Consider the following 21,536-nt stretch of genomic DNA (forward strand, 5'->3'; position numbering starts at 1 on the left):
GGCTTTGGGCAGGGTGCACTAGATTGCACAAGATTCCTCTCAACCTGAGCTGCTATTGATCTAGATGGGAATTCATGTTAATGATGGTGCCCCAAACCCACAGTATTTGTAGAAAGATGACTTATAAATAAAGTTGTAATTGTTTTTATTACATAGTCCCTTCATAAATCTATTTGGTGATTAGCAGGATGAATTATGAAGAGGTGAAACCTTGTATTCTCAAAAGTACAATTTGGACCATAGTAACATTTGGACAACTCAAGGCCTACCTCTGCTAAAAGTATTGGTCCCTCAGCACCCCTGATGCCCATACTCTTCTTGTGCTTTCTCCTTCCAGCATCTCTGAGCTGTGCTGTCTCCTGCTCATTCCACATCTCTGAAATTCAGCCCCTACTCTTCAGAGGAATGATATCAGAAGCAGAAATTCCCAACATTTGGGTGTGTCTACCTCATTTGTCACTCTTCCTTTACTATGATTCTGCTGCGACGTAAGGACAAAATTAGTTTCTTTGAATGGCAAAACTGGAGTAAAAGACATATGAGACAATTATCCTAGCACAGAATTTTTCAAACAGTAGGTCTATAAATGTGTTAAGAGATGTAAAATTTATATTAGTCAGACATAGACACCTTTATTTGCTGGTAGCTGCTGGGGAAGGCTCATGATGAGTCTGAGCCACTGGTCATTTCTTTTCCTGAACTGTGTGAGTTGAAATGCTTCTGTCTTGTCCGTATTGAAGAACAGTGGGTGGAATGAGAGGTTTCAGGTGTTTGAGCCTAAAAAGGCAGCTGAATTTTAAAACTGCCATATCTTATCAAATACTGCCTTGGAGCAAACTGGTTACTATTCATATACAAACAGCTATTTGAAAAGCCTATCTTACAATCAGTGCAATATATCTTACCCCTCTTCCACTGAGGGAGAGAAGCTGGTAGGAAGAAAATACAGAGAGAGATAAAAAACAATCTATTTTTTTCTTTGGAAATTTTTTGTCCAAAAAACCCACTGAATTACTTGAATTAAAATGCATTTTCCCTCTTTTTCTATAGGAATCATTACACTGAGACATATGCAACAGAGAAGCAAGAACAACAATGGCAGGGGAGGAAAAGACTTTCCAGGAAAAAGCTGCAGGTTATTTTGTACTAAATGTTTTTACATATAAATAAATTTTCTATTCTATCATGTTAGATTTTGCTTTTAATTATGAAGTTAGAGGGATCAACCCTCTTTTCTGTCACTGAAAAAACTGAACTGGCTCATACAATAAGGCTTCTCTAGGAATGCAGGGGCATCCCCAACGAGGATCCCAGGAACAGCTTTCTTATACAGCCAGTGCAAAACCCAAGGGCACTACCACCTCTAACAACCTTTACCATGTTGAAATTGGTCCCAGTGAGAATCAGATCAATACCTGAATTGGGCCAGAAAAACCAAGTGTTATCCTAAGCAACTAAGCATGAAGCAGTTGTGGGTTTGGGTTCCTTTCCCACCCCATAAAGGAAGTCTGAATGGCACTAACCCTGAGCATATAATAAAAGCTCTTTCACCCATCCAGAGCCTTTCAGTCAGCATAGCCCCGTGAAAGGCACACTGCTACAGGCTTAGGCAGATAAGGGTCACTCCATCTTTGTGATGATTTTGATATTTCCAAACAAAGCTTCTACCAACTAACATCCAATGTTTAACAATTTTGAGGGCTGGATTCCTGCCTAATGAAGACTCTTGCAATGAGGAAGCCAGGATAATTTAGGGACCTTATCAGTGCAGCCAGCCCCCAGGATGCTGAGGATCTGGGGAAAAAATCAGTCCAAGAAACCAGGAAGGTCTAGGCAGAATTTCACAAATAACTGTTTCCTTCCATCTCCAGCAAAACCAGTTGAAATACTCTAATTTGACTACATGATTTGGGGCAGTACGTCAGCTGAATCTATCTTAAAAGTTTTCATTTGTACCTTCTAAAAAGGCCCATAAAGAATTGGTGTCAGCCCTATCCCTCAGTGTCTAGGTAACCTGGATCCATCTCTGGAGAAGTCAAAGAACCAGACTCAGAAAGGTAGTGAGTTTCATTAAAGCCGTATTTTCTAGTAAACAGATAAAAGATTTGCTTTTCATTGTTTCTAACAAGTGAAATAGGGAATAAATGTTCTTCCCCCGTAGCTATAGAAATTTGAAACAAGTCCAAACAGCTTCTCTATTGAATTTACAAAAGCAGCAGCTCCAAGCTCATAAAAATATATCACTGTGAAGCCTACAAATATGGCTTCATTTTATTACTCTTACAACGATAATTTGGAGCAATAAATATTTTACACTGAACTTGTATTCTGTCTGCAACATGGGTCATCTAATTTCCTCGGACTTCACTCTGCATTTCAGGTTTCACAACCCAGTTGGTCTGTGCCTGGAAATCCTGATGGTGTTACTGGCAGTTACATGCAACAAAGGCGAACACAGACCACATTACATGGGTGGCCTATGATGAAAGCCTGGGTCATGCTTTCTTTTTCTCTATTAAATGTACTTTGCTCTGCAAGGTCAGTTGATTTCCACTGAATCACTTGCAAACGTAGGCAGCACTTTGAATCACAGCGCCACAGCTGAGTGTTCTGGTTTAGAGTCCACCACAGGGAAAAAAAATAACGACAAATTCTTTTAAAAGCATCAGTGGCCTTCAAGGAACACAGTCCTACTGGATACCATCTGCAGGTGAAAGCATTCAACCTTGAGCTCCGTCTAATAAAGGCTACAAAGCATCTGTGTGTCTGGGTATGTTCTTTTCATCTAAGGTAATCATAGCCCTACTGGAGCTATCACAAGCAACTTGAACATTTTTTGGTGTTAAGAGCAATGACAGCGTTTTTTAGGCTTCTAGTCCATTTAGTGATGTTACATTCTATTTGAAATAAGAAAAGACCCTGCAGTCAAAAGGCATTTTTCCTGTAGCATAAACCAAGGGGACAAACAACCACTCAGTGGGTCCCAGTCTTGGCCCTGAGCAGGTTAACACTGCACACTGCCCATGGGAAGGATGGCTTCAAAGTGTCCCATCACTTCCTACTGCTCCTGAAAACACATGGTATGGTTCACCTCCTGCTGATTGTGTGAAAGAAAAGTGGGCCATGGCCTTGCCTCTCTTGAATCCCTTTAAAGCCAGCAGACATCCCAGAGAGCTGCAGTGCTATCAGGCTCTGTCTAGGAGTGAGCTGTGTACTGCACACATTTTGATTCCTGATTCCCTGCCCATGTCACACACTAAAGGCTGAGTAAAGGCTAACCCTCAACAATACACTGCAGTACTAGAAGAAATATGTTTGTGTTTACTACCTCATGCAGGTTTTCATTTGAGTTGCAGAGCATAAATTCAAGAGAAAGTTGTTTCTTCACCTAAGCAAGAATGTCAGTAGAGTACAACTCAAACTGAGCATGCAGATCAGTTCTGGCCTATTACTATTAAGTTCTCACAAACTATGTAACTTTGGCACAACAGGGATTTGCTTCTAAAGAAAGCAATAGATATACGCACACACACAAACTATCAAACCCAATACAAACCAAATAAAAAACCCAATCAAACAAACAAAACCAAAAAATCCATCTGATATATTCCATCAGGCAGCAGGCACAAAAAAACAAAGAGGGTTAGAACAAATGCAGAATGGTTCTTTCCATCACAGCAATGCCCTCTAAAAACTGAGAGGGAAACTGTCATTCTGAAGATCACAAACACGTATCATTAATTTCTTTCTTTTAAAATAACCCAAGGCCAATCATTCCTAATTTAGAGTAGCCTGAAGACTGAGCAATGGTCTAACTTTTCTTACAGAGAACTTCTGGCAATTTCTTTACATTTGTACAAGGCTGTGAGTAGGAAAAAAAAAAAATCAGCTCTCAGGCTGAAGGTATAATAAACCCAAATAATACAAGAGGGTTTTTGACATTGAGAGATGTCTGAAATTGCAAATCTGGAAGTATAAAAATGCTTGAATGGGAAGGCAATTCGTTGTTTACACTGCCTCCTTCCACCATCTTTAGCATTTTTTTCTGGATTTGAAAGTGCACAGCAGGACACAGATGCATGGATTGCTGTCACCAGCAAAAGGGTCTGTGTGCTGCTAGCAATTTCCAATGGATATAACAGCATTTGACTTTTCCCTTCTGATTTCAAGTGGCTAAGTACCACTGAAAATATGGATCCTAACTTTTTCTCACCAGCTCTAGCTACAAGGGAGTCTTCCCAGGGTAGTTTGCACAAAACCATCAAGAAAAGATTCTCTTTGCTGGTGGTTTTCTCCTGCTTTCAGAAGCTCAGCAGCAGCAAGGTGAGGATGAGGAAAGTCATGTACCTGCCTTTTCAGCACCTGCAAGCTCTGCTGCCTTTGCAAGGCTCTGCTAAATTTAGGATGTCACCCAGAACAGAAAAGTGGGAAATCCTGTGCAGCTGCAACTCTGCTGGACTCACACAGCTGTTTGGGAAGATGATATTGCAAAAATTATCATTTTGTACCTATTCCCTTCTCCTCATATAGCAATACCTTGAAAGGGGTACTCCACATTCTCAAAGGAAGAGTCTTAATTGCTTGCAAAGCTATGACAAGTCTGACATGGAACTGGAATTTAAATCTTATCCATTTTCAACTTGCCACTAATCTTTTTCTTCCTTTACTTTGTTATAACCAGCATTCTTCAGATCATGTAAAAGCCATGATTCAGAGTCTTGAGTCACCAAGTGATAATCTCTTTCTTATTGCAAACACTACAGTTAGAGAAAGGAAAAGTCTTAAAAGTTTATGCTGAACTACAGAATTTTGACAGGCCTCTTTCTTAGAGCACTATAAACCTCCATGCTTGATATTCAGCTCCTGGAGCTTAAAGTACCAACCTGGGAATGTTTGACTAAAGAAAATGAATCAGAAGGCCATGGCACCACTGCGTGCTTCACAGAGAGCATTTTAAATAAAAGTCTAAACTGAGATATGAGGCAGGGCTGTGAAGAATATTCAGACTAAGGCTTTATTTATTTCTCTGGAAATGTTTAATATTATCACTTAATTATCATTTATCCTCTCATTTCACTGTAAGGTTCCTCTCTGCATGCTTCACTTCCGCCTTGCTTTCATAAGCTCATCTATACTGCAAGCTCTCACTCATTCTCTGTAGATAAATCATCCCTGAATATATTTTTAGGAGATTAGGCTTTTTAGATTTTCCTTGCACCTCCTTCAGTATTGTACCTAGACTAGTCTGGTCCTTCTCACACAGTTCCTTTCCATCTGCTATATTTTCGTTCTTCTCCTTGCATTTTATTGCTTAATCTAAGGTGTGAACTTAATTTTAAAATATACTGGACCATAGAGAGGATATATGGTATAGTGGTGGCTCCCAGCCTGGACCACAATATTACATCTCCTCAATATTACTATTACTAAATGCAGCATCACTGCTTCTGAGAAGCAGAGCTGGCTGTCGACAGCACTGGACACCTGACAAGCAAACTCAGCTGTCAAAAAGTTCACAGATTAGCCTTTTGCATTTTTGTTCAAATCTGCTACCCATTCAGAATTAGTCTTATTCCCACAGTTTGTTTCCCTATTTCAGTTGTGCCTTCTACTGTCAGCAACCAACCTGCTTTTTCTACCTCATGGACAGCTCTTCTCTTCAGAGGTACTTGTGCAAAGGATGGCTTATAACCTCACGCTCCCAACCACAAACCTCTTTCCATACTTCCCTACCCTTTCACTTCCTTTGCTTTTCTAGTCAAAATGGTGCCTTACTCATGTCCTTACACTCCTGCCCTAAGTTAGACACATTTTCTGTAAATTTTGGACCTGAAGTAATACACCTTTTATTTCCTGAATTTAAAATAACATTACAATGTATACCTATTTAATTGTATTTTAAAATTCTACATCTGAATTCCATTAGCTGACTGGATAACACCACTAATTCCTCCCTGATTTCCCTAGAGTATTCCCTGGTGACAAAATAGAAACCTGTGAGTCTGAATTCTTAAGTCATATCTGCATTACTTGAATCTGACAAATGTAAATTTTGTTGCATAACAGGCAGCTCCAACATAGACTGTATACAGAAAGCTCTAACTATTTCTTCAATTAAAAAATTTTTGTGTCTTTGCTCTTTCAGCTACTTTCCACCTCTGCATCTCCAAAACACCTATTGTGAGAAGCACAGTGTTTGAAATAAAGTTTTCAAATCCCTCTGATGCTTATGACAGCATGAATCCAATGCTCCCCAGGCTGTCCTGGGAGCTGCTTCAGCCAGCTCCAGGGCTGAGCCAGCAGTAAAGCCACCCCCAGTGCTGGCTGAGAGGCACTGGGCTCTGTCCTGGGAGCCACAGTGCTTCCAGTGAGTCACCACCTTCTCCCTCCCTGCCGTGCAGCCATCCCACCTCTGCTGTCCTCCTGTCTCTGACACGGGTCCTGTCCTCAGCTCAATCCCCAAATTATTCAATCTTGGCTCTGAATCATTTGCCATCTCCTCCAGCAGAGTTTTTTTCCTCTAAGCAGGCTCACATTTAATTTAATCTTTGTGCAGAACAGACTTCCTTTTGCCTGTATGGCACATGTCAGTCATTCAGGATGTGCTAGAACTTTGGTAACCCCATATTTCACATCTTCATTTTTGGATATTGAGGGAAGCATAAATAAGTATTGGCAATGTTGCACTGATAATTTTCATTTCCTTTCTCATTCCTTTGGCTTTAAGACGTTTCATTTCCTTTTTCTAAATTAGTCATTACTCAATTAGCAAAACAAAAATATGGCACTGTTGACTCAATGTCACTCTTTCTTACCACTTTACCCACAGTTGAAGAGAAACTACCACCATCATGTCAAATAAATCTCCTTTGAGGAAATTACAAATTTGCTTGATAAAGAGAAGTGTGAAGGCAAAATACTCTCATAAGGCATCAAATTTAGTAGCTTGAACATCTGAATTTAAAAAGTAAGGATTACATAACAATGAAAGGTACTTGTAATAGCTTAAGAACTGCATAACCAGTAAATCTTGAAACCTTATTGGCAATTGGGATTGATAATCAAAGCATTGTGAAAATGCTTCCATTGTCAATATTAAGCATCAGTATTGTACTCGCTGATGAAACCTTGTGAAAAGTGAAGAAAAGTAATTAAATCTAAACTTTCTTGAGCCTATCTGTGAGATGCTGCAAGAGATCACTTTGTTTAGCTTATTAAAAAGGAAAAAGAATACTGAGAAATGACCTAATTAGAATAAGAAAGTATGTTTTTGGGCAAAACATATCTTTAATCTACCTGGGAGGGTGATAATATAAAACAGTGGCTTGAAGTTACACTTAGATACCTTCAGATAAAAAGGTACACAGATGCTTTATGTTATTATTTTGACACCAAAGATAGTTCGTGATTGGAACAATAAAGAAATGATGTTTTTTTTCATCTTTTGATTCATTTATATCAAGACTAGGTATTAAAAATGAAATTAGTATTATGATATTTGATCTATAGATCACATGGAAGAAATAGTGATCCCTTATGACTGAACTATGCAGGTCTATAGCTGAACAACGTTTAAGATTTTTGGTTTTAACCTGTTTCCAAGACAATCAAAACCCACAGTCATGACATAAATATCAGGGTTAAACAGCAAGGCTAATCACAAATAAATGTATTTCTCTACTAGACTCTCAGATTTATAATAAAACATATGGAAAGGTATAAAAATACAAAGTAAAAAGACAGTATTATTGTTTTGGGTTTTTTCAGTAAACACTCATGTGAAATGCTCTATTTTAAAACATTAAAAGTAAAGTATTTGTACATATCTCTTGGTGCTAAAGCAACCACACTGCAATGATACAGTACACTTAAATATAGAAAACATACTAAATGCTAAATATGCAAAAGCATAAAATAAAATACATTTATAGTTATACCGTCCTATTTTTCTTAAGTACTTACATTTGTTTCTTGAAAACCTTTAACAAAATTCAACTTGGAGATACTGTTTTAAAAACATAATTGAGTTCTCTTCACTCCTCAGATGTTCTGTTGCATATTTCAAGGCTGGAGGTAAAGGGTTGTAAACAAAATAACTCCACAAACACAGCTACTTCCTCTAAACCACTTGAAATTGCCAGTGATACTTTAATAAACATATCATCTTTGTTCTGCTTCCCCCAACAGAAGTCATGCTTAGAAAGCAGAGTTCCATAATTGGTAGCTTTGCCTCCTGTTATATTATCAGTGCAGGCCAAGGCTGAAGATGAAGGATATAAGAAAATTTACAACATGAATATTTGTGCATAACACTAGTGCACTACGTTGGGTTTTGGTGAGTGTGACCCAACATTCCCACAGCCTGGCACTCCAGGGAGTAAATGAGGTGTGAGCAGGTCACAGCCCATGGTTAAAGAAGATACATCCCTGCTGAGAGGGTCAGGAAGGTGTAACCACCTGATAAACAACACTGTTCAATGGATGAGGAGATTGAGGTACCAAAACACTTTTTTGCCACAGCCTTCAATGGCAACCACTCTTTCCACACTTCTGTCATGGATGGACAGCAGGATGGGGACTGGGGGAACAAATTACCTCTCACTGTAAGTACAGATCACATTTGTCACCACTTGAAGAACCTGAGCATACACAATTTCATGGAACTTGACAAGATACATCCCAGAGTCCTGACAGAATTGTCTGAACTACATCACTTCAGGCAAAAAAACCAAAGACCTGTGTAGAACCAGTGCTAATAGACTTTCTTTGGGAATACCCTACCTGTGTCAGATCTTTTAAACTACAAGGAATTGACCAAAATAAACTGAGAATTTAATTTTTTTTAAATTTTATTTGGGCCTGTATTTTGCTTACAGTAAATTTCAAGACTTTGGCTGTTGAAATAATGGATGCAGTATGTTAATGCCAGTTTAAACTCATTTTTTCTTTTAAAAAACACAGTTCAGTTTATGGTAAATAAAGATCTATTTCAATAAATTAATCCTAGGACTTAAATCCCCAGAAGGTCTTTTCCCCACTGCTCTTAAGGAACAGTATTTCAGTCATTCCAGACATCCATACTGCTTCAAATTCATCTGGCTGAACAGAAAGCATTTCAGGAGGAAAAAAAAAAAAAAAGAAAAAAAATCAGAGCCATTTTGTAAAGTCCCTAGAAAGTAAACAAGAAGTAGAAGAAGTAAATACAAGTACTATAAGTCAGTTATTCATGCAGCCTCGCATGGGTGGTATTTTTATAAGTACAGGAAGGAGGCAATCGAAGGACTTGGACTCCTTGATCCTTGTGCGTCCCTCCCTTCTGGACTCACTGATCCTTGTGCGTCCTTCCAATACAGGATATTCTAGGATTTTATGGAGGCGGGGGCAGGTGCGTTTGCTGCGCACAACCACTCCTCTCCCCGGACCTGTGATACTATTCGGGCGAACCCCATTTACACACCGTCCTGTGTTCGCGGCCGCGCACACCCGGGCACAGGGGCCGCCGCCTCTCTGCCCGCACCCGGCGCGGCGCTCGCAGCCCGCGGGCCGGGCGGGGCCTGGCCGTGACGCGGGCCGGGCGGGGCGCTACAAACGAGCCGGCGCCAGGCTCGGGCTGCGGCGCTGCCGGCCGGGCGAGGCGGGCGACAGCGGGCGCTCGCAGCCCCCCGCAGCCCCCGCACGCCGCCGCCGGGCGCGCTGCCCCGGACGCCGCCACCGCCACCCGCGGGCGCCCATGGAAGAGCGGGGCGAGCGCTGCCCCCCGGCCCCGCGCCCCGGCGGTGAGTGAGGCGGGTGCCGCGGAGGGGAGCGGCGCGCCGGGCCGGGCGCTGCGCTGGCCGTGTGGGAAGTTCGGGGTGGGCGAGGGTGCCGGCGGCCTTGGGTGGGCTGTGCCGCCCCCGGGGAGCGCTGGCGCTGCCGCCCGGCGCCGCCGCCCGCCCGGCACCTGCTGCCGGCAGGTGGGAGCCCCGCGGCAGCGGCGGGAGAGCGCCGCTGTGGGGCTGCGGAGCGTCTGCCCGGCCGGGCGGTACCGGAGAGCTGTCCCCAGCCTCGGCAGGGACGCGCCGAGCTGCCTCAGCCCTCCGGACTCACGGAGCCGGGCTCTGGGAGGCAGCGCTGACGGTGGGGGTAGGAGAGAAAGCGGGGGGGAGCAGCAAAGTATTCGGCAGCACCTGGCCAGGTGCGGCTCCTGGGCACTTTCTTCATCTTCTTTCTCTTGTGGCAAAATGACAAGCACAAGTAAGGGCAGAGTGGTGGGGCTCTGGAAGCGGGGCGCCTGCCTGACGGGAGAACACTTGCTAAAGCTCCGCTGAGCATCTTCGATCCGCTCGCTCCCTCCCGTAATGCTGGAGCCGGCGGGATGCAGCGTGCTGAGCTGGAACCTGGCGGGCGGCGTGCGGCTGGGGGCACAGTGGTCCTTGGGGCTTGGCAGGAGGGCACAAAACCTTAATTCGAGCTCGTTTCTGTTTTGAAGGACTGGCACCCTAGAGTAGTACAGCAAAGGCTTGGTTACTGCGGTTCTCGGTGTGCTTTCCTAGGATAAAGGTGTGTGCAGTTCAAGTCTTTTGGGGGTAAAAGGATGCTGAGAGAGAGGGGTGGTAGCCTTCAGATGGAAGAGTTTGGGTTTGGTCTCATCTTCCAGCCAGACATTCAAAAGATCAGGAGGGGGCACGCAGCTGAGTACAGGCAGTTCAATCACCTCAGCTGACTGGGAATTAAAGTACATTATTCTCCTTCCTTTCTCTGTCAGTATAGTGGGTTAAGGGCTTTCCCAGTTTCAAGACTGTTCCTCTTTGGATTTTGGTGTGGAAAGAAAAAATACCTGTGAAGTTCCAGGAATATCATGCTTGAATGGCATGGGGATAGGATAGAATGTCTGCAGGGAGCATCCTTCTGGCGTGAGAGATCCATGCAGTGCCCACTCCCACTGAGAGAGAGCCTCTGCAGTATGTATGGCAAATGGAACATAGTAGAACACATTCAGTTTGGTGAATATATATATTCTCTGGCTATCAAGCATAATTTGTAAGTATAAATATAATAACTGTTGCAATTTACATCTGCCAGCATTTGTTACACTCTCCGAATAAGTGAATTTCTCACATTGCTCAGAAACGAGCACCTCTCAGTAAGAGCACAGTCACTGGCATCAACTTCAGCTCTCTCTTGCACATCCACCCTTTCAGGACCCACCCTCCTTTTTTCTCCTCTTTGAAAAACGCAGATAGTTTTGATACTACATAACCAAAATTACCTCTGGTAGTTCAGCAAGAAGGTTATGCACCTGAAGCAAGGCCAGCTGTTTGTTGCAGTGGAGAGACCCTAATTTGACAGAGTAAATTCCAGCCTGAGGATTGCCAGTTTCCCATCTGTGTCCCTTTCCTTGTCAGGATACTACCTTGGTTATTCTGAACTATCCATATGCTTACACAGGCATTACAGAAAAACAGAGGGGATGGGAAACACTTTCCGATCCATGCAGGGATGTACACATAAATACAACTCTTCTGCTTTTTATTAGAGGAAATAAAAAAATGTTTTTATTAGTCTCACTAACCTGGGATCTCTCCCTTCCCTCATCTAGAAATGCCACTCACAGTGCATAAGATATCAGAGCCCAAAAATATGTTGGAGCTGATGGATTGCCATGAAAACTTTTGATAATGAGAAAAACAAAACTGCAGTATGCTAAGGCAGACCAAGATGGGAGATCCTGCTGGTCACCTCATTTGTCACTCCAGAACAGGAGGGTTCCCTCCAGGTCACCGTGTAGAGCTTTGCTCAGTAAATTGATTGGTTTAGCTAAGTCTAATACAGTGATGACCTCACCAGTATTCACCCTGCTCCAGTGTTATTCTGAAGGCAGGAGAGTGGAAGACACAGAAGTCTACTTGGAATATGAACTAAATGACTATTTTGAGGTGTGGAGATTTTTTTGTTGTTGTTTTTATTTTTGTTGTAAATTACTGGTATTTGAAACAGGGCTTACATCCCTGTGTAAGAGGCAAGAAATTGCTTGGCAGAGGAAATGAGAATGGGATTGATTAGTCTCCTGTGTTCCCTATTTTAATACATCCAGTTAAGGTGAGCCTTTGTCCTGAGAGGGGGCAAGACAGGACAGAGCCATCTTTTCACCCATGCTGTTTTCTTAGGGACAGCTTTGATGAATTAGGAGGCAACTCTATTAACTGTGCAATCGATTTCTGCTTCCTAATTAGAATGTGACCCATTTTGCTTGGAAAGTGGGGTGGGGAGTGATTTCTGGATTTTGAATTGAGCATTTGGGTTTATGGAGGGGGTAGAGGAGGCAGTGGTACAGTGTACCCTCTTTACAAAAAAAATTGAATCCTGACAGGTATTTTAAAAAATTGCTAGAAGGGGTTAAGGGGATTCCATATTACTATTCAGTACAAAAAATTTTGTGCATCCTGAGCTTTTCAAGTTATTTTTATTCTGGTGTAATGTCCCATTTTTTTTTACCTGCATGAGGTTCTCTGAAATCTCGGGTATTTTCTCTTCTAACAGTTTTTATGATCTCTTGCCATGAAAGATTAGAATGGTCCCTTCTGGCCTTAAGAAAGAGAGCATGTTATATATAACCACAGTCTATTGTAAATTTGCTACCTTACTGCTCACACTGGAGCTGAAGTCCTTTAGAAGTCATGAACTGGTGGCCTATCTAATTTGCATAAACTCTATTTATCACAGCAGGTGCAGAAATGCAGCAGATTTCAGCCAAAAATACTTCCTACCAAGTCAGCCTTTCTCATTTTGTGAAGTTCCCCTTCCCAAAATTTAAAGGCCTTTTAAAGTGTATTTCTGAAGTTTTAGTGCTGATAGACAGTATCTCATCTTAACAGCACTGAAATTATTATTGGATTTCTTAACATCTGACTATAAAAGTTAAAGCCATGGTTTAATCTTTGCTGGCTGTGCAGCAGTTTTAATGTAATTTGGGAAATGTACATATCACCTAGGCACTGTAAGACAGGTCTATACAGTTGCATGCAGTTTCATGTCTCTTCTTAATGTGCAAATGACTTTATTGATACATCATGGTGCGATCAATAGTCGATGGTTTTAGAGACCTTCAGTAGTATGTAGTTCTATTTCCTTTACTTACCTCTTTCCTTCCACCTATCTCTGTAGCACTCACTAATGTAGGAAAGTATTTGTAGTTAATTACTGGAAACTAGAATTCAAGCATTTCATTGGCAAATGTTGTTTAAAACTTTTGTTAAAATGGGATTAAAAACCACAAGTGTATGCAGTCGGAAGTATAGGAAGAATTTCTTCATGGAGAGGGCATTGTGATAGTTTAATAGATAAAAATAAAAAAAAATGCAGAATATATTTTCAAGAAAAAAACTCATTTCATAAATTGAATAAAATTTTAAAATAATTAAAAAAAAACTTGCTCCCTTTCCTTTCCTGCTCTTGGCTGAGCTTTAAGTGATAGCTGTACTGGGAATTTTTATGTTACCAGGGTATAAAGTGGCACTTGAGCTAAAATAAACAACTAAGCAATACATCTTGTGGTGGACAGAGTCTACTATTAGAGGATAGGAATATACTGTTCATATCAATGAGTTCTTGAAGGATTTCAAGTACACTGCAATTGCTCTAGTTTGGTTTTTTAAAGCACATCACTGAATACAGATGTTCAGAACACTGAGTCTTTATCAGTTTAGGAAGTTGGTTATCTCAGTTAGGGGAAATTTTTTTACCAACAGAAGAAGCCAGCATAGCAGATGTGTGGGTTGAACGGCATAGCTTGGTTTAAGCAGCAATGTTAATCTTATATTTTGCAGTACTGTGTACCCAAATATGTGCAAGGGAAAATACAGTCCACAAACTGTCCTGAGGTTCTATCACATCAGCAAAACTGAGTATTCTTTATAAGAACAGAGTGCCTTGCTCTGATTTTCAGCTCTAATCTCCCTCTACAGACAAACTTCAGCAAGTGAAGTATAGTTCTCATTCAGTCCAGACTGTATTTTTAGATGGCTGTGCAGAGATCTCTCCAGTGAAGGGATTCAGTTCTACAAGGAAATAAAGTGAGGCCATCTGAAACTTGACCTGTTTGCCCACAGTCCCTAAAGAACCAGGAAAACACAATTTCTCTTTAATGAAGGTGAAGTCATTTGCATGCTTATGGAAAGGATGTTGGCTTACCTCTCCTAGTGACTGTCCTGGTAGTAACTGGGTCCCATTAGCTCTGCTGAACGTCTCAGTGTGTTGCTGTGGGCTTTTTTTGTGAGGTAAGACTTTGCCTGATGCTTACTGACTGCCCTACAGACACTCCTTATGCCTCTTCCTGCCACTTGGGCAGCTAACTCGGAGGTTCTTTTGAAAGTTCAGAGCTAAATCTAACCCTATCCAATTCCCATCAGAAATGAAGTTACCAGTCTAGGAAAAAACTACCTTATTTTGTTAATGCATATTAAACTAAGAAGTCTATATAATCTAGGTAGTTTAGGCAATGTCACTGATGACACACATACAGAGGCATTAAAATATCTTTTTATAATAGTAAGAAATATCAAAAATTACAAAATAGTGATACATGTTTCAAAGAGTAGTGAAACAGGCTTAAAAGTCAATGACATATGACAGCCTCTGGCCATCATTCTGCATTTACTGATTAAGTTTTCTATTTATTTCCAAGTTACTATTACTGCTGAAGAGGCTTTAATAATAAAGTCCACATTGAATCTGGTTAAATAAACAGGATGGCACATTTCACTAATTAATTGGAGAAAGCTAAAAAAAGATTAAGCAAAAGCAATCAGAGTTTTTGAAAAGTCTTGGTATAATCTTCAAAGCACCATTTAACATAAACTGTGTTTCTTTTACAACTTGCTCATTTACTTGTAGCAAATACAAAAGTAATGGCTGTCAAATTTTTTGAGCTAATCTGGAATACAGAGTCATCAAGTGAAGTCATGTATGCTCTGCATGACTTGTGGATGCAGTGGAGAGAATTCTTAAAGCAGAAAAGTAACTTGGCAAAGTGCCTGCTTTAGACTCCTCAGTGCATTCTTCTTATTGTTGAAAGAGTTTTTCAGACCCACAAATTATAAGGCTATGGAATACACGTTTGCATCATTTTATATAAACCACTTTAATTCTAGACACCAAACTACAGATTGACCTAAAGCATTAAAGAGAATGTAGGACATAAGAGCTGAATGACAACCCATTTACATGCTGCTTTATTCCTGAAGACCACTCTTCTCACACATCATGTATTTTATGCTGAATTTAGAGGCACAGTCGTGTCCATTGTGTTACATTTGTCTAACAAAACAAAATAATTGATCCAGATATCAGGCCTATACAGTTTGAGAGAAACAAAATAGAATGGAAAGAAAAGGCAGAAAAAGCTTTATTACTTGCAAACAAAACAGCAATAGCATATAGGTACTCTGAATGACATAGTTACTGATATGGTTTCTTGGGAGTGCATAAAATAAATGCTACCAATACAGTAGAGATGTTCTGCAGTGGAGGATGTGCACCTGAACAAACAGCTGAGGAGGAACAAGGAAGTTCTGTATGTCTGAAACAAAAGATATTCGTGTGTTGCAGTGAGACTTCATATTGGAACAGTAAACAGTTGCTTTTGTGTACCTAGAAAAAGCTGTGCCCAACAGAAGTCTTTAACACTGGGAAGACATTGAGGCAGAGCTCCACTGAGGCTCAAAAGCCTGCCTGAGGTGGGGCCCCTGGTACCACACCTGTGATATCCCACATATTCTGATTTCAAAGATGCTAGCTAAGACAAGAGTAGAGATAGGATGAAGAGACACCTTGCTATGTCTTTTTGTCAAAAGTTCTTTTGCTATATTCAGCCACAAGAAGGCTTGAATAAAAAAGTTGGTGACTGACTAGTATGCAAACTATGAGTTACAAATTAAGAATCCCAATGAATTAATACATAGCATTAATTTTCTTTTTCAAAGAGAAAACAAAACACCCCAAAAATCCTCCAACAATAGCAGGGGGAAAAAAAATCTACACACACACCACACCCCCCCCTTTCCAATCCAGCAGTATTCTGTCACTATGAGACCAGCAGCTAAAATTTAATTTTTCCAGAGATAGTCTGTTAAAGAACGTGGCTGTTAGCATAGCATATTTCAACCTGACTATTAAGAAATAAGTGTTCCTACCAGAAGGCTTTAAATTCACTTCTTTCCACACAGTTCAACCTGTTCCTTGCTAGAATCCTATTATGTTTTTCCAATGAGGTGTTAAGACAACTGCTCCGGCTTACTATTTATGGAGCCAGTGACTTAAAATATACTGTGAAGTAAGTGGCTATTCCTTTAATCTGTGACCTTAAAATTCAACAGAGTTGATGTTTTGTTGTCCTTATGTACTGAACTGCCCATCAGTTGCTGATCCAGTCTGGCTGGTGTTGTAGCCTGTGCTCCCATTGCTGCTCAATATTGTGGCAGCATAGCTCAGTGAATTTACCTACATTGAATTTTCTGTCACCCAGTGTCTTCCTCCATCAACAGCCACACTGTGGGGCTATTAATACTATTTCTTGTTAAAAGTGATATAGATTAAGCTGAGAATGATTAGGAAGAATGGTGGGGACAGGGAAAGAGAGCAGAAGACTAATGATGACAGATGAAATGGAACTCTTCCAGACACAGAAAACTTAACAGTGGCCAAAAATGGAAAAAAAAACCAAATTCCTCTGCAGAATTGCCTCACATCAGACATTGCAGAATAGCCTGAGACAAGTTATGCCCAGAAGCTCAAAGCCTGTGGGCATACAAGGAGGCCCTCTCTCTTAACTTCACATCATGATACTTTGCTTCTCTTTCTTTGCAGCCTCTATTTCTGCTTCCTAACAATATTGCTGTCTTGTAGCCCGTTAAAAATGGAAAAAGAGAAAGCAACGAAGTGATAATCAGTAGAAAACATCAGGAAGCAGACCTGTTCCGTTCAGGATGGAGTCATGACCTCTGTAAATGCAAAGCTATCAAACAGAACTTTAGATTACTTAGAAACACATCATTAGTCCTTGTTGCACTGGGACTTAGGTTATTGGGGAAAAGTCATTAGTTTCTTTTCACATTCTCTGGAGAATTTCCAAAACCTAGCCCTTGCATTTCCTCAGGTTGTTCATATGTAATTTCATATTTCAGCCCTTTTTAGCTGGCACAGTATGTGCTGTTCCAGGCTTAAATTCCTAATTACAGTAGCCTGTTAAGGCAAAGCAATCAGGTACTCATCTGTCATGGCTTCTGCTTCTAAGTGGAATTAGACAATACTTAAATCCACACCAGCCCTCACTGAGGGTATAAAGTCTTTGGAAGACATTGTAATTCAGGGAGCTTGTGTACACAGCCTGCTCGTACTGCAACAATCTAAGAGCTCTACTATGTGTGAAACCGTTACAATTTCACTTCAAACATTGCATTAAAAATACCCTGACCTTTAAAGGGTGTTCAGTGGTGGTATTTAGTAGTCTTTTGATAAAGCCTAAACTTAGTTCTTTACATCACAGCAGCTTGCTGGCTAACTCTTGAAATGACCTTCAGAAGTACCCATTGTGTATTTTCTTTCCTGAGTATGGAGTTGGGAACCACAGGTCTTCTTCAAAACACCACAGTGTTTTGTTGATTCAGTCATACTATAGTCTATGGTTTCATTATCTTACCTCTTTGCAGGGCCAGTGTGCAAGCCACCTATTTTATCCTTAAAAACAAGTAAGCACAAAGCAAAAGTTAACTTCACTTAAAAATGACACAAAATTCAACTTTTCCTTGGTGTGCTATTTACCTAGAGCTCCTCCTAATTCCTTCCTAGGAGAGTGTTGCCTTCTCATGTTGGACAGCTCTATCTACATTGCATGAGCCTTTTTCCCAGGAGGCTTGATTTCTAAGGTTGCTGTTACATGGTTCTTTGAGAGGCTGTAATTCCCAGACATCCTACAAGACCCTCAGCTTTTAGGCACGCTCTTTTGGTCCCCTTCACACCTTTTCTTTTTTCTGTTTTGTTTCTAAGACAAACCTATTCTTGTAGACTAAAAAAACAATTATTTTTTGATTGTGGTTCAACACCAAGGAAATCAGATTTTTTAAAAATAATAACTAATAATACCCTGTGTGCAAATGAAAGATTCATAATATTCATGTCTCCTGATGTCAGGAAATAATTTTCTTATGGCATTGTTGCGTATGCCTGTCTTTTAAAACATTTAATTTTACTAAATTATCTATGAGCCTGGAGTTGGGAAAGCTAAAGTTTGTTCAGCTTTGAACAGAAAAAGATATTTGCAGTGTGGCTGGATATAAAATAATGTGCTTTTTCTTTTCCCTCTTTCAGCGAAGTTTTTGCTTGAGAAAAACACATTTGCTCAGCAAAACAAAAACCACTTTTAAGGGTTGTTTTTGGTGGAAATCGCTCTATGCCCCATCACCCGCTTGAGTGAAACCAGACTAAGAACTTCTGTCATGGCAGCTTTTCTGCTGGGAGCTGTGTTGCTAATTGTTCAACCTCAGATAGTGCCTTCCAGACCAGCTATAAATTCAAATGCTGAGACTTCTCAGTCTGTTCAGAGAGAGCTTTTAAAGAAAACATCTCAGAAAAATGACTTCAAGGAAAACATTCATTCTAATGGATCATGTCAGCAGCTGCCACAGACAATTATTATTGGAGTGAGAAAAGGTGGAACAAGAGCTTTGTTAGAGATGTTGAGTCTCCATCCAGATATTGCAGCAGCAGAAAGTGAAGTTCACTTCTTTGACTGGGAAGATCATTACAGGAATGGATTGCAGTGGTATATGAATCAAATGCCGTTCTCATATCCCCATCAGATCACCGTGGAAAAAACTCCAGCGTATTTCACATCACCTAAAGTGCCTGAAAGAGTTTATAGCATGAACCAATCCATGAGACTACTCCTTATCTTAAGAGACCCAAGCGAGAGAGTACTGTCAGATTATACCCAAGTGTTCTACAACCACATGCAGAAGCACAAGCCGTACCCGTCCATTGAGCAATTCCTGATAAAAAATGGTGAACTCAATGTGGACTACAAGGCAATAAACAGAAGCTTATACTACATTCACATGCAGAACTGGCTGAAGTATTTTCCTCTTGATCACATCCACATTGTAGATGGGGATAGACTAATCAAAGATCCCTTTCCAGAAATAGAAAAGGTAGAGAGATTTCTGAAGTTATCACCACAGATAAATGCTTCAAACTTTTATTTCAATAAAACTAAGGGGTTCTACTGCCTAAGGGACAGTGGGAGAGAGCGCTGCTTACACGAGTCCAAAGGACGAGCACACCCGCAAGTGGACACCCGGTTACTCGAGAAACTGCAGGAATATTTCCATGAACCCAACAAGAAGTTTTTTGAGCTTGTGGGCAGAACATTTGACTGGCACACGTTTGTGGCAAGTTAGTGGTAAGCATCAGAACCTATGTTCCAGTGTACAGTTAGAAGATTTAAAAAGGGCATTTAAGCTATTATTTATTTGTAAAATCCATAAATACTTCTGTACAGTATTAGATTCACAATTGCCATATATACTAGTTATATTTTTCTACTTGTTAAATTTGAAAGCATTTTGTATTGTTTTTCATGGTTGTTAACATTGTGTATGATGTGTCTATATGAAGAAACTAAATTATTTCATTGCAGAAGGTGCTCTCTTGAGAATGTGTTGTCTTTTTAATAAATAAGAAATTCATTTCGACAGAACATTTCTGAATTATTTGAATACTTTGGCCTTCCTGGACTATTTTCTCTAATTGCTAATGAATATGCTAAATTTTACCTTTCCATTTTTCTTAGTTTAAAGTGTGGATTAATAATTTCTTTTCCATTTGAAAATACTGTTGTAGTTAACAAATTGTTCAATCCTGCTTTATGAAATTATTTCCTGTCAAAGTGGTGGTACTTACACATGTTGGGAAATGCACACCCAAAGGACAATGGAAGTCTCTGTGTAATTTGATATATTAACTGCTATACTTAACGTTCATATTCACTGTTATAACAAGTGCTCCTCAATTCTTTGGCAGTACAGTGCAGGTTTCATGGCAGATTTTTAAAGATTCTGTGGGGACCAGCTCATAAAATACTGTTAGCTGTAGAAATATGGTCAACCTGAAAACTTCCAGTCTCTGAATGTATGCATACTTCATAAAGAGGTATGGTTGAGAGAATTTAAGCAATATAGAGACTTTTTCAAGGCTGCTTTTGACTGTTCCTACATTTCATAGCACATTTATGCTTTACCATCACTGAAAGTAAACACACCAGAAAAATTAGTTGGTCTACATTCCAGTAAGCAGCAACTTCATTCATATAAATATTTCCACATTTGTCCCCTACTTAAGGCTGCTTTCTATGGGTTTTCAGTTGCTTCATGCAACTGCAGCTTGCCTATGGACTACTATTTCTTTAATCTCCTTCCAACTACCACGATGCCAGGTCTTGATGAGATGTGTATTGTGGGATTAACCCAAATTCCAGGAACTTGCCTTGTTTTCCATCTGCTAAAAATGGAAGTCAGATGTTAGTACATTGGTAAAAACTGCAGTTATCCTTATTTACCGTGGTTATGATGTCTTGTTAACCATCAGTTTCTGGAGTTAAGAGTTAATCCAGTTTCCACACAAGGCTTCTCACAGTACTTTCAATCCAAGCTACTGATTTTTATTTCATGATCTTGAGTTTAGTTGTTGAATGTGCAATGGCAACACCCAGTAAATTTGAACTTTTAGCTGATTGTTACAATCCTTTATAAAATTTAAATGTAGATTCATTCATTTTTTTCTGGTGAGCTAGTGCAAACTTGGGCACTATAACAAGGTATCATCTGGATGCAAATATCCCATATTATGCCTTTTGCATGAAAATTTGCAGATGCTGTCCCTCTCTCCCACTCCTTGTGCACCTGCCCAAGCTGTATTCAACCTCAGAGAGGTTGGCGGTGTTTTATAAAACCTACAATGAAATGGTATTGTACTCAATAAAATATTTTCTGAATTGCATTTTTCCTTTCTGTTTTTTTTTCTTTAGTTTCTAGTTTGGAAGACCAGAATTTAGGATTCAACTCCAGTTTAGATTTCAGCTAAATGTTACTTAAGAGCTTAGCTGCAGCCTGTTGCTATTGATATGAAAGTTGTTTGCTGCTGGGTTGTGTCTGAATGGTTCACTGCTGACCCAGAATATACAAAAGGAGGGTGGCAATAATGTCAAATCTTACATGAGGTAGATGCCAAAAATAACAGAATCATAGTACCATCATGTTTCTATTAAAGTTTTAGAAGAGAGAAATTCAGGGGATTTTGTGTAAGGTGGGGCAGTATTTTTTCCTACACTTACCCCATTACCTTGGTAACGTTATCTCTGCAGGAGCCGGCTGGACCAAAGTGATTTTGGCCCAGGCAAAAGGCTTCCATTAGTGCCTTCCTGCAGTCTCAGATTAAGCTCATCACATTTACCAATGTTTTGCTGAGAAAGGAAGAATACTAGCAGGCATGTGACCAGGAATTGGAGA

At 40.3% G+C, this 21,536-nt stretch overlaps 1 protein-coding gene across 1 annotated transcript; it reads left to right on the forward strand.

Moving 5' to 3' along the window:
* Positions 1 to 9,573: 9,573 nt before the first annotated feature.
* On the forward strand, positions 9,574 to 21,027 carry HS3ST1 (heparan sulfate-glucosamine 3-sulfotransferase 1). Its single transcript, XM_077177699.1, has 2 exons — positions 9,574 to 9,776; positions 18,343 to 21,027. Exon 2 carries the CDS (start codon positions 18,471 to 18,473, stop codon positions 19,428 to 19,430), a length of 960 nt encoding a protein of 319 aa, XP_077033814.1. The 5' UTR covers positions 9,574 to 9,776; positions 18,343 to 18,470; the 3' UTR covers positions 19,431 to 21,027.
* The last annotated feature ends 509 nt before the right edge of the window (positions 21,028 to 21,536 follow it).

This window comes from Agelaius phoeniceus, chromosome 4 (genome assembly GCF_051311805.1).
Source record: "Agelaius phoeniceus isolate bAgePho1 chromosome 4, bAgePho1.hap1, whole genome shotgun sequence".
Lineage (NCBI taxonomy): Eukaryota > Metazoa > Chordata > Aves > Passeriformes > Icteridae > Agelaius > Agelaius phoeniceus.

Coding starts and splice junctions, on each gene's coding strand:
- HS3ST1 (XM_077177699.1), top strand. CDS start 18,471: ATGGCAGCTTTTCTGCTGGGAGCTGTGTTGCTAATTGTTCAACCTCAG.